This window comes from Aspergillus uvarum, assembly GCF_003184745.1.
Source record: "Aspergillus uvarum CBS 121591 unplaced genomic scaffold BO82scaffold_16, whole genome shotgun sequence".
Lineage (NCBI taxonomy): Eukaryota > Fungi > Ascomycota > Eurotiomycetes > Eurotiales > Aspergillaceae > Aspergillus > Aspergillus uvarum.
The window spans coordinates 112785-124950 of record NW_020291313.1 but is presented as its reverse complement, the minus strand read 5'-3'; the positions used below and the strand labels follow the sequence as shown (position 1 = coordinate 124950).

At 50.6% G+C, this 12166-nt stretch overlaps 3 protein-coding genes across 3 annotated transcripts; 2 read left to right on the top strand and 1 right to left on the bottom strand.

Moving 5' to 3' along the window:
• Positions 1 to 3089: 3089 nt before the first annotated feature.
• On the bottom strand, positions 3090 to 3805 carry BO82DRAFT_352848 (uncharacterized protein). Its single transcript, XM_025634805.1, has 2 exons — positions 3637 to 3805; positions 3090 to 3471 (listed from the first exon to the last, which is right to left on the bottom strand). The coding sequence occupies exon 2, from the start codon at positions 3394 to 3396 to the stop codon at positions 3166 to 3168; it is 231 nt and encodes a 76-aa protein (XP_025493637.1). The 5' UTR covers positions 3397 to 3471; positions 3637 to 3805; the 3' UTR covers positions 3090 to 3165.
• A 3751-nt stretch (positions 3806 to 7556) lies between these two features.
• Positions 7557 to 8748, top strand: BO82DRAFT_400518 (putative HLH DNA binding domain protein; the record flags this gene model as incomplete). The annotated part of the gene is made up of 2 exons (XM_025639190.1): positions 7557 to 7588; positions 7650 to 8748. The coding sequence occupies 2 exons, from the start codon at positions 7557 to 7559 to the stop codon at positions 8746 to 8748; spliced, it is 1131 nt and encodes a 376-aa protein (XP_025493636.1).
• A 1331-nt stretch (positions 8749 to 10079) lies between these two features.
• On the top strand, positions 10080 to 11781 carry BO82DRAFT_40837 (ANP1/MMN9/VAN1 family protein). The gene is made up of 4 exons (XM_025639686.1): positions 10080 to 10400; positions 10499 to 11130; positions 11188 to 11235; positions 11290 to 11781. Exons 1-4 carry the CDS (start codon positions 10228 to 10230, stop codon positions 11670 to 11672), a joined length of 1236 nt encoding a protein of 411 aa, XP_025493635.1. The 5' UTR covers positions 10080 to 10227; the 3' UTR covers positions 11673 to 11781.
• Positions 11782 to 12166: the final 385 nt, after the last annotated feature.

Here is a 12166-nt window from a genome sequence, read left to right as displayed (position 1 = left end):
AGCCTCCATTGAACCAGTGGTGGTTTGTTTCAGTTGATGGTGAATGAGGTGGCAGAGGAGGGACTGGACTTCCTTTGTTGCCATTTGAGCCCACTTTGACAGAGCGGATAGCCGCATTATGTGTCGTTTGGCATGCGAAGAGCACGCAGCCATGGGGGTTTCAGCTTGGGGAATGAAAGCTGGAGCTCATGCAATGCCCCCATTTTGGCGGGCGCGTTCAGACTCCAGCGCGACTGTGAGTCGATACAGACTTAGCCGCCGAGGGCTGCGCATCAACACTCCAAAGCGCGCCATAAACCAAAAACTCCTGCACAGACACCGCGAGTATACACAAACGTCGTGACAGCGGAGAATGCCGTAAAAACGACGTGTCCCGAGACGGCACACCACAATCAGGCTGCTCGAGACGCGGTCATGGATCTTTCCCTAGTGGAAGTCCCCAGAGTGTTGATCAGTCATGCGAAGACGAGGGAAGTGGGATAGCTAGAGACAAGAGCTGCGTAACTGGGCCATAGGGAAGGTTACACTACACTGAGCGGAGATCTCTATGGCATGTTAGTCCGAGACTGAGTCAGTCCTCTTGTGTTGCTCACGTAGCCACTGTACTCTGTATACCTAGGACAGCCCAGCCTGGAGAGAACCTGGAAGCCAGCTAGGGCAGGATGGGGTCAATAGATTTGCTTCGGCTTGATTGGCCGGGAATTCTCGGAGGAGGATACCTAGTCGACTGATTGGAACCTGGGGATGAACACAAAGCAACGCATCTTTTCTTCACATTGAATTGGACTGACTGTACTTTGCGCCGAAAGTTCCCACCGCACGGCCACCGCACGGTACCGCAGATGCCATGCCATGCCATTCTCTGAATCTGGTATGTGAACGCGAATCCGTCGGCAAATGGTTTCAACTTTAAATACGGAGTCGCGAGGGGAGAACAAAAAAGAGCAAGGATGTTTCGAATCCTGCGGCCCGCTGCCTGCCTATGTGGGGATTCGCAGTTCTGATAGACTCCCTTTGTCTTGCATCCCCTAGATTCTGAGGTGAAGTAAACTAAAGGGAAGGGAGGATCGAGGGCCCGTGCGAGCCTCGAGTTGAGAGGTTTACTTCGTACTTAGTAGTACCTAGTACTAATGTAACTAACCAATGTACAGTGCAGTAGGTTTAACTCGGGGCTCGCCCGACCTCGGGCTTCGGTCAGGTGGGAGGCTCTTTCCGGGGGGTGCAAATTCGAGGATCCCCGACGATTTTACTTCATTTGAGATGGTTTTCTGCCTGCTGATCGGATTGACACGGGGTCGGTGGTAATAATAGAAAGGCTATTTGGAATGCGTCTAGGGTGGATCCCGTGAGATGGAGGGCTGATGATGATGATGTTCGTTCTTGTCTGGTTACAGAGTCCTTGGGCCACATATGATAGATACACGGTAGCCCTGTATGGAGAACTGACGGCTGATGATGTCTTGCATGTCAATTGCGCATGCCTGAAGCTTCTTAACCTGTCAGAGGCTGTAGAGAGGACGACACTTCGCCAGGCCTCATCGCGGGTCCATCATCTCGACTCCCCCTTCCCCGGGTAGGGCCTGCCTGGAACGCAAAGCCAGACTGGCAAGGATTCAGCCAGCTTATACCGAAGGCCACTTCGCACTGGGCCCAGAAGCAGCGTGCAATAATTAGGCAAGGTAGAGATGATGAGGCAAGGTGGTTGTTGCCGGAAGGGCAAAGTGTCCAGAGACGGATTCGGACAGTCCGGCAGGAGATTGGGGGATGGTGCATGGCGCCATGGGCCATTCGAGGGTTCATTCTATCGAGAGAGAGTTCTACCGAGATCCGATGGAACCATAGAATCACTGAAGAATCCTACCTACTCCCTTTGTGAACCTGAAACATGGCACGAGTCGTCATAGCCTTGCCGGCGGCGGCGACACCACATCACCCGACCTTTGGTCTCGCCTTTGATCGGATATCTGATCGCGATGCCTCGTTTCGGGGATTGAGAATGGGACCTCACCCTCTCACCTGCGAAGGGGGGATAATGTGAGTTGAGCTTCGTGCCAGCCCCGGCTAGACCATCCATCCATCCAGCCAGCCAGCTCATCTCATCTCAGCCCCATGAGCTGGAGACTGAATGAAGGTGGAAGGAGGGAGTGGCGAACTGCATCCAAAATCTGATACATGAGGTGATCTTGCATAGTGGCACGCCGGGACAACCCTGGTCATTACCCGCTCCATGACGGACGTGGCTCATGTGTGGATGGGGATTAAAGTTATATGTTTGACCATGAGACTAGGCATGTAAGTATATTGAGGGTCGCGTACGTACTACTGTAGTACTACTGTAGAAAGCCACCGGGGTGGCGTGGGGCCCAAACGGGTCCGTTGAGGGGAAACCGGTAGAGCCAGGGATGGTGCCGTAGGCGAGTCGACAGGTAGACTAGACTAGAGTGGATTTCCGGGTTCGGACAACGCATTGATGGCGGACGAAGAGGGGATGGGAAGGGGGGTCTCAGCGGGGAGGAGAGGGGGAGGAGAAGTGGTGCTTTTGGTTTGTGATACATCACGCCCAGACTAGCTGAGATGATTAGTGGTGGCTGGTGTGCTTTGTTTTGTTTTTGGTTTTTGGTGTTTTTTTTTGCCCCTTCCAGGAGACCGTTATCTTAGGGCAGACTGCCCGATAAGTCAGACAACCTTCCTTAGATGATGGCAAGTCTTTTTGGTTGAGTTTTACGCTTGTGTAGCCTTTGTGACCAGTATCAAGCCAATTTCTTGGGAGTTCAATCTCCATTTGACCAAAAAAAAAAAAAAAAAAAGAGTAATCAGTTAATTAGGTTAAGTAGGTCAGCTTAGTAAATTAGTTATGAGGTATGATTTATGAGTAACTGGCGTCCTATTGAGGACCCGCTAAAAGGAAAAGGAAAAGGAAATGCTGTGTAGCGCAAATCCGCAGTCAAATCGAACCTAACCTTCTTTTCCTGTTCTCTCGTTCTCCTCCTTGGGCCCAATGATAGGATCGGCTGCCACCCACGTTAATTCAGAGGACTATCATGTCAAAGTGGCTGTCTTTCGTCTGACAGGCAAAGTCAAATGATGGCCTTCATTACTCAAGGAGGCAGCACTGTGTCCGTGTCCTCTGGTAGATCTCATCCAGGAGCCGCATTAAGGTTCAATTCAGCCCCCCTCCCCGGGATTCGTTTGGTCGTGATTCTTGGGTCTCGCTGCCGGGAATCCCTGGCAAGAATCAATAGATTGGTAGGGATCGATGATTCGAGACCACGATATATCGGAGAATAAGCGAGAATCTTGTCGACACAGACGGTTAGGTAGAGAAGGACTTGCTAGCACCATCAGCACCACCAGCACCAGCCCCCGGACAATATTCCTGGCTGAAGATTCATCCATGGGGCCCGTGAGCGCCATCAAATATCCAAGCCATGTATGGAAGTCTGCATGCAATCATTTGGACGGGAGGAAACTCTGTAGACCACAAATGAGTTCGTGCCTGGCATCCACAGCGTGCAAGGTATCTCTGATCAAACAGGGGGCTAGGGTCTCTCGAGGATCGCGCTCAGTGTTTCATGATCCCTTGCCCGCAAGTGGATATGTGTATTGCCAACTCATCATGTTATGGAGAATGCGTACTTTCTAGCCTCCACAGCGCTCGTTCAGTGCCAGTCGGGTTCCTCCGGGGGTAGAGGGGAGCAGATTAATATATTTCAGGCTTGATAGTTGATATTTGGACTTGAACTTTTCAAACGGTGGTAGCCGACGACGAGTGTCTAGCAAGGCCGCTGGCAATTCCTTGTTTGCGGAACCGAGGGATAGTATCTTGGAATAACGTTCAGTGTCATGAGGAAGCAAAGCTCTAGACTAGGCCGTAGGGAGGATAGCCTGTTTTGGCATAGCGGCTGCTCCTCACTTCCCGGCCCTCTGGGGACGGACGGAGGGCGTATGACGGGACGGGAAGGGAAAAGACCATGTGGGAGGAGACTTATTCAGTATGTCACTGGCAATATGAACACGAACACATTCAGTCATGGATGACCATCAATAGCCTCGTTACTACCCTCTCATATACAGTAGTTAGTAGTAAATATGATGACGGTGGAACGATAATAGTGACGAGTATAACGATCGTCTCCTCTTCCTCCAGTCAGTCGCCTCAACAACGTGGGGCTACCACACCTAGGGAAGAGTTAGGGCGCCGGAAGACCCATTATTTTCTTCACCTCAGGAGGTGCAAATCTCAGATCCGGGGACTCTCAAAATATGACAGATCTGATCGGGTGGTCCCCCTACGTTTGAGGTCCATTTTACCCCCTGCCTACAATTATCTACCTACCTACCGTACTTACTGTAGGTAGGTAGGTAGGTACTGTACGGGGCTTATTTAGATTCGGATGCTGGGTTTTTTCTCCCGTTTTTGGATAGTTCTGGAGTCATTACATGGAATGTGGAATCTTGCTCCCTCTTGACAGCAGAGTCGTGAACATCGCTTTTGAGGGCTCATTATTGGTGTGGTTGTGGTTGTTGTTGGGGTTGCTCTGGGTGTAGTGCTCTGGGTTGACTGGTGGTTGAATAGATAATAGATTCCAAATATTCCCATCATACAAAGTATAACCAAACAGTGGCGGGCGATTAAGTCCAGAAGCCACGCTTGACAGCCCGCCAGTCCCATCCCGGTCGCTGGGATTAGCCAGAGACCCAGTCGGATGGGCCCTTCCTCGGCTGTCGACGATCCAATTCTGTCCCGCGGGCTACATTACCTAGTACAGGACATACATAGCACTGTACGTACATAGTACTGTAGGTTGAGTTTGGACCCCCTTGAGTCGGGCCCATTCGGCCTTTCACATCAAACCAAACTTACTGATCCTGTCCACCTGCTGCGTTTCCCAATTCGGTAGTACAGTAGATGACTGTTCAAGGCGCTGGGCCTGGAGCTCAATCACAGTACCCATTGTTATTGTTATTCTTCGCAAAAGTATACTACACCAACGACAGCAACGACGACGACGGACTCGGAGCAACGCAAGGCATCAACAGCAGCGATAACGGTCTTGTTCTAGCCTCAATCGATAACCAATGACTGCAACTTTTAACCCTGTTATCTCTCAGGTTGGAAACATAGACCAAAGCAGAGAAATGACATCGTGGTGGGCGTCATCGCTTCGGGACTTCCCTGGCATGACGCTAAATCCATGGCCTCCTCGCAGAACCTGTCTCACGTACTTTTTGCATCTTCCCTCGAGTCCTTGCTTCGTGCTATCAAGTACTGATCTCCTCCTGCCGAAGTGATGATCTGCTTTGGGGATCCTTCCATCGTCTGCGCGTCGGATGTTTATGTATAGTACATACTGATTCTAGGGCTTTGGTCCCTTTATTGGTACTTTTGTACTCTCGATACAATGATCTCATTGTCGTGAGCAATAATCAGACTGTGGGACTCTGGAGTCCTCGCCTTCTTAGGGTCGCATCTCAGCGCAGTACTGCGCCTGTTCCTATACTGTATATAGGATCTGGAGCGCTCGAATACGGTATATGGGATGAGGTATCAAGGAGACGATAAGCCATCCAGCCAAAAGTTCCGGATGTCTGATCCGATCTGCGTTTCGTCGTTGGTACCTTGGCTGAGTGCTCCCCCTGCAATAATGGCTGATCGTTCCTTATAGGTATAGCCCTCAGAGAGACCTGTGCTTCTTACTGTACCCCGCAAAGGCTGTCTGCTCGGGCACCTACAAGATAGATAAGCGTCAGAGACTCGGTTCGTACCTCCATACAGTCACTAGATTGCGCTTGTACAAACAATAGGAACGTTTCCCACCTGGACACTATCAATTCATGGATGCACCGCCGTCTGGGTCGAGGCGTCGCTCTCAACACTCCCCGAATGGACCATGGCCATTGGCCCGAGCAAACTATTGATGGCTGCAATGCAAGGGGAGTCGATACCTTTTCGCCCCGTGTAGATCGAAAACCGCTGTAGTGGTGACAAATCAAGGGTCTTCGATCCTCATTCGACTCTCTTGGGCATCGGGATCATGGCACGTTGATTCGTCGATCCGGTGCTGCCTCGCGTCTGTGCCAATTTGTGATAGAGATATCTGCCCCAAAGAGGACCCAGAGGACCCAGAGGACCCAGAGGACCCAGTCCGGGACCCGAATGATCCAAAAAAGTCACTAGCTCGAGCTGTCGAACTTTGCCGGAATCTTCTTGGTGCTTCCCCGCGTGTCCTCATGGAGAAGAGGACGATGAAGAAAGAGCAGGAGATCCCGAATGGGACCAAATGGAGCCACAAGGTCAGATAGGCTTCATTGTTCCTGGCCCGAAGGACGTCGGGGAGAGTCTGGATGCACGAACTCAACCACCATGACAATGCCAACCAAGAATTTACACCGTGGTCATTGTGATGATCTAGTATACCGTGGAAGACCTGCACCAAATTGGGGGGATCTTGTGTATAGTTGCGAGAGGTCAAAAGCGACTCTTTGCTTTAGGGAAAATCGAAGAGAAAAATAGAAAAGAAATAAACCCCCTCCCCCCCCCCCCAAAAAAATATAAAAACGATAAAGAAAAAAGCAAAATCTGAAAAATAGAAGTAGGGAAAAAAAAAAGGAAATATTTCCCCAGAAGTAAAAATAACATCAAACAACGCCCGGGAGGGAAGCTGTAAGTAATCGACGGTAGCCCCGTTTCCTTCTTGAGGAAGTCGCAGATCGAGCTAATCCATTTAACTCAGACTAGGAAAAGTACAAGCCCTGTAACCACTGGTTATGGAGGCCTGAGGGGGCCCGGCCTGGCGGCGGTGGTGCCGGTACCAATGAAGTACAGTGCCACTCTGGGATGGAGTTGTTGATACATCCTTCCTCTCAACTACAGCTTGCAGTGCTATTCATCTTCACTTTTTACACATACACACACATACACACATACACACATACACACTCCCACACACACGCCCACACAGAAATGGACCCTCCCATCTTGCCTAACCTTCGGATCTCCTTCTTCTCCATCTGATGCAGTTCATTGCCAGCTCAACTGTACGTCTGAGCGCCACCACAATGGCGCCTTTCCGCGCTCGCTCTTCCTCCCCCCCCCCACCTCCTTCATTGGATTCATCAATTCCCCCTCCTGTCTCCTCGTTCACTTCCTGCAATATAAATCATGCAGCGGAAGCCTCCCGTATCCCTGGAAAGCACAGTGTTCCTCGAATATATCTTCCATACCTCGTGGTTCCAATTGAATATTCTCAGTGTTTCTCAGCTGTCCATAGCAACCCTTCCCCTTGATCACAATATTGTTTTCTAGCATTACAATTCATTCGCCACTCCGTCTTTAGTCACTCATCTATCCCCCTTGAAAGGCAGTCTGGAGACTATATATATGCCATCTGTGCTTGCCCCTCGTCGTTGAAATTACTCTCAGACATCCCGCGAAGGTGCAGACGTACATATCAGAGACATTCCCCAGTCTAGACGCATCCGCCTCAGACATACAGCATCCCCAACTGCAAGAGACGCCCTCCTTTGTCTCCTCCTCAGCGAAAACCTTCGACTGAATGTCTGACGACATCTCCCGACGCTCTCCATCGTGAGTCCCCTTCCTGTGTCCTTGCCTCCAAACGCAGAGCTGACAGCTCTCGGCTGCATAGCGGCATGCGCACCATCTCTAGTGCCTCAAGTACCGCAGACATGAGCGACGACCGCCGTCTACCACCACTACCACGGGTGGAGCCCTTACCCCGGGGACCTTTCAACCCCTTCAATTCCAACATCTTTGCTCCTAGTCCGCCTACGTCACACGAAACTTTCCCTGTCAGATCACCTTGGCCATCGGCGGAGCACATGGTGGCACCTCCATCCCCGGCGACCTCCGCTGATAGCTCCTGGCCGGAGCCTTTGCCATCGCAGAAAGTTCTTGAGTGGCACCAGGAGCTCTCTCTCAATGAAATCGTGAGCCTGATCATGCCGAAGCACATCAACCGCAAGCCACCATTGCAGCAACTGTGTGGCCGTAAGCGTAAGGGAAACATGATTACGGCGGACTCGGACGAACAGAGGGAGAAGCACAGAATTGCTGAGGGTAACCGCCGCAAGAACCTCAGCCAGTTGCACCGCGAACTCGACAGTCGCCTCCACGATTTCTTCCTTGAGCGAGCAGGTTGGAATCCATCCAAGAGTCTCCCGGAATCGAAAGAGCATATTGTGCAGGCCGCCATATTTCTCATCGACTTCATGCTTGTGATCATTATTCATATGATCCACCAGGAGAATGAGATGCCGCGCCACGTTACGAAAAAGCTGCAGACCCAGTTCCGTTGCATGCAGTTGCAGCAAACAGTGTCCCACCTACAGCAACAGAATCAGAGCCTTCAGCAACAAGTCAAGACCCTGAAGCAAGAGAATCAGATGCTGGAGGAGCGCAATCAGACGCTTGAGTTTCAGCTGAAGACATATGAGCACATGTTCCGCACCTCCAAGAGCGAGCACATGACCACTCAGCCGATGCCAAATCCAGCAGAGCTCAAGCCACGAAACATGCTCCCTGGCTTGAGAGTATTCTGTGATGAGATTGCTGTCAATGGCTCCGAGTCTCGGTTGGAGCACATTCCCGCTGCAGCAACGCAGTCATTTGGCCACTCTTACCCGAGTAACACTCCCCCCGTCACAGGCCCCTCATCGCCGATGTTCACTCAGGCATCTTACTCGGTACCGGCATCACGACGCCCATCGCTCAACCCGTCGCCCTGATCAACCTGAGCGCGCCGAGTCAATGAATAGCTGCGAGCGCCGCACTTAACGGTCAAATTTTGAATTGCAAATAGAGACTGGTACATACTGCAGTCGCAAATCTGTCACCACCCATTTCAACTGTGTTTCTTTCTAGCATAGCGGGAGCGTTCTTCATCGACATACACTTGCCACATCAGAGCTTTGCTGCATTTTGATTTATTTATTGCTTTGTCGAGTACGGGATCCACTTGAACGGGTCTTCGTTTGGTCCGGTGTCAGCTGGTTTCGAGAATTGTGGTGTACATCAAAAGAAAAGGTCGTCCGGGGAGCATGAGCATGGGATTTCTCATGGAGTTTGTACAAGTTCCTCCATTGTTTATATTGTCTATATCGGGAGAGGCTATAAGGGGTATCATTTGCGGGCTTCATTTCTGGCGTGAACGGAACACATTTGGGAACCATCTTGTGATTTACTGAGTTTGGAAGCATTTATATACATACATGGTCATTTTCGGCAATTCAGATCACTTTTTGCGACTCCTTATCATGGATGTGTTTTCGCCCATTAGTTTTAAATATGTTTCAAATCGGTTATGAGTGAAACCAATCTGAGAGAAAACCCAATGAGAAATGCCTGACGGAGGTCACTCACGAGTTAGTATCATAGAATGAGCAGTGACTGGCAGCAGAGGAGCAAATCTTTTTTGAAAGCCCCTGACAAAGTAGAATTCTAGAGAGTAGAGACAGAGGGTCACGGGTGGAATGGGGTTGAGGCGAATTATTCATGGTTATGCTGATGAGTAAGATATTGTTAGTCAGGTACCCTATTAAAAGCAATGGACCAATCCGGTAGCGGCCAACTGGACTCTGGCTGGGCCATCGGGCGGGTCGAATCTTCTTCTAATCCCTCGCTGTCAAACTGGACCATCTTCCCTTTCGACGACCGTTCCCGAATTTCCTTTTGGGCTTGCGACACTGGCATTTAATTGTCGAGGATTAGCAGGGCTTTTGTTTTTGTTCGAATCTATCTTCTGTCCGGCTCACGCCTACGTTCGTTTCAAGTTCAATCTCCCATTGCTCGGTTTCGGTTCCGCGCTCTACCGCAGCCAGCCCTTGAGTCGAGTTCCCTTACTACCCTTTTCCTTCCCCGGGCGATCGCAGGTTCCCCCCCCCTTCTCCGTATCGCATCATCAACTCTGACCTGTCCACGTCAACCCATCGGGCTTGTACCTGGCTTGGAAGTTGATTTTCGATCGGGGCTTACGTCAAGTTCTCTCTTCCTTGTCCCGGGAATAATCTCTCTCTTCCCTTCGTTCGCCTGTCATCTCGTCGATCGGAGAGCGATTCAACGGCCTCCTTGGATTTGTGTCTTCACGATAGGTAATCCACGAGAAATCGTCGCCTGTTGTGAGCGTCGGCGGTTTCCAAATCAGTCAAGCGAGGCAAACCACGGCTTGGCTCACGTTCAATTTCAGCGACCTTTTCTCCTTTACAAACATGTTGCTCCCCAAGGGTGGTGTAACGTGGAAGTCGGCCAAAGCCAGGCTGCCCCCATGGCGGGCTGTCCTGTTTATGGTCACGAGAACTAGATTCCTAGTATCACTGGCCGTGACTGGCTTAATGGTCCTTCTTTGGCGTGGTATCAGCAGGTCGGCTTCAGAAATGCAAAGGTGAGCCCCTCTCTCATCAATCGCGCAGGTCGCGTTACAACGATCCCCTATCGTGAGTCGGAGACACAGAAGGAGTTAACGTCGACGACTGCATGCAGTTTCTATTGCTACGGCCCTCCGAAATCGCCAATGGATATGTCCATCAATGAAATGGTCGAATGGAACGCACATCTTCAGACCCCTGTGGTCTTTAACCACCACGATGCTTACGAAGTAAACTCATCCAACATCAATCACGTCGATCTCAACCCTATAAAATCAACCCAACAGGCCGTCGCGAACGCTGAGCGAGTACTCATCCTGACGCCGCTGAGAGATGCCTCGGCTCATCTGATTAACTACTTCGACCTTCTCTACAAGTTGACGTACCCCCACGATCTCATCGATCTGGCATTCCTCGTTGGCGATAGCAAGGATGACACCATGGCTGTTCTTACCGCAGAACTGGCTCGTATTCAGTCTCAGACGGACGAGAAAATCGCTTTCCGCAGTGCTACCATTGTGGAGAAGGATTTCCATAGCGATTTCCAGATGAATGTCGAAGACAGGCATTCATTTGCTGCTCAGGGACCGCGCCGCAAGGCTATCGGCAGAGCTCGGAACTACCTACTCTATTCTGCTCTCAAGCCTGACCACTCATGGGTCTATTGGCGAGATGTCGACATTTCTGACAGCCCCCCCAGTATCATTGAGGACTTTGTCGCTCACGACAGAGACATTCTCGTGCCCAGTATGTAAACACCTTCAGACATGTACCTTAAAAGTTTCGTACTAACCATAATCGCAGACATCTGGTTCCACCGCTACAGGGATGGCCGCGATATTGAAGGTCGCTGTATGTACCATATCAACAAATCAACATATTGACTCTGTTTGCTGACTCTCGCAGTTGACTACAACTCGTGGATCGAATCCGACAAGGGACGTCGTCTTCGCGAGACGCTTGATCCGGATACTGTTTTGGCCGAGGGTTACAAGGAGTATGATACTGGCCGACAATACCTCGTTGGCATGGGTGACTGGAGGAACAACAAGGATGAGGAAGTTGAGCTGGACGGCATTGGCGGAGTCAACATCCTCGTCAAGGCTGATGTTCATCGGTCTGGTATCAACTTCCCTGCCTACGCCTTCGAGAACCAGGCCGAAACCGAAGGATTCGCCCGCATGGCAAAGCGTGCTGGATACGGCGTCTACGGACTACCCAACTATGTCGTCTGGCATATCGATACCGAAGAGAAGGGTGGTAACCTTGGGGGCCGCAAAGCCTATTAACTGCATTTACGGGTTGATCCTATCTTTCATGCAGTTTGAGTGAAGCGACCATCTTCATTCCTTGTTACCAAAACTCGAAATACCCCCTTTTTCCTGTGTACATCTGAGCTGTTATGATGGTCATCTATGTGGAGGCTCACCTATTACGTCTTTTTTTATTTTAACCCTTGTGTTCTTTTCTTTTTACCTTCCCTTTGCATCTGTTCTATTTGCCTGAATGCATGCTACGGACACTGAGACGGATATCTCTCACAACTCCGGTAATTCTTCTTTCTATGTTTCTTTCTTTTTTTGTCTTTGCGATCCAGGGTTATGTCTGGGTTTGTTGGCGCTACAGGGACAGTGTTTAGGTATATTGGAGAACACCCATAGAGCGCCGGTTGACTGAGCTCTGATTATGGCTTGCTATGTTCTTTCTTGCGGGTAAGATGCCAGTGACGAGCATCTTCTCGCCCAGCGGCTGGTACTCTCTGCGCACCAGGCATGTTTGATTG

Excerpts from the sequence above, each read along its gene's own strand:
- BO82DRAFT_352848 (XM_025634805.1), bottom strand. The coding sequence starts at position 3,396 with ATGGATGAATCTTCAGCCAGGAATATTGTCCGGGGGCTGGTGCTGGTG.
- BO82DRAFT_40837 (XM_025639686.1), top strand. The coding sequence starts at position 10,228 with ATGTTGCTCCCCAAGGGTGGTGTAACGTGGAAGTCGGCCAAAGCCAGG. Across the intron at positions 11,131-11,187 it reads CAGAGACATTCTCGTGCCCA|ACATCTGGTTCCACCGCTAC; the intron begins GTATGTAAACAC and ends CCATAATCGCAG. Across the intron at positions 11,236-11,289 it reads CCGCGATATTGAAGGTCGCT|TTGACTACAACTCGTGGATC; the intron begins GTATGTACCATA and ends TGACTCTCGCAG.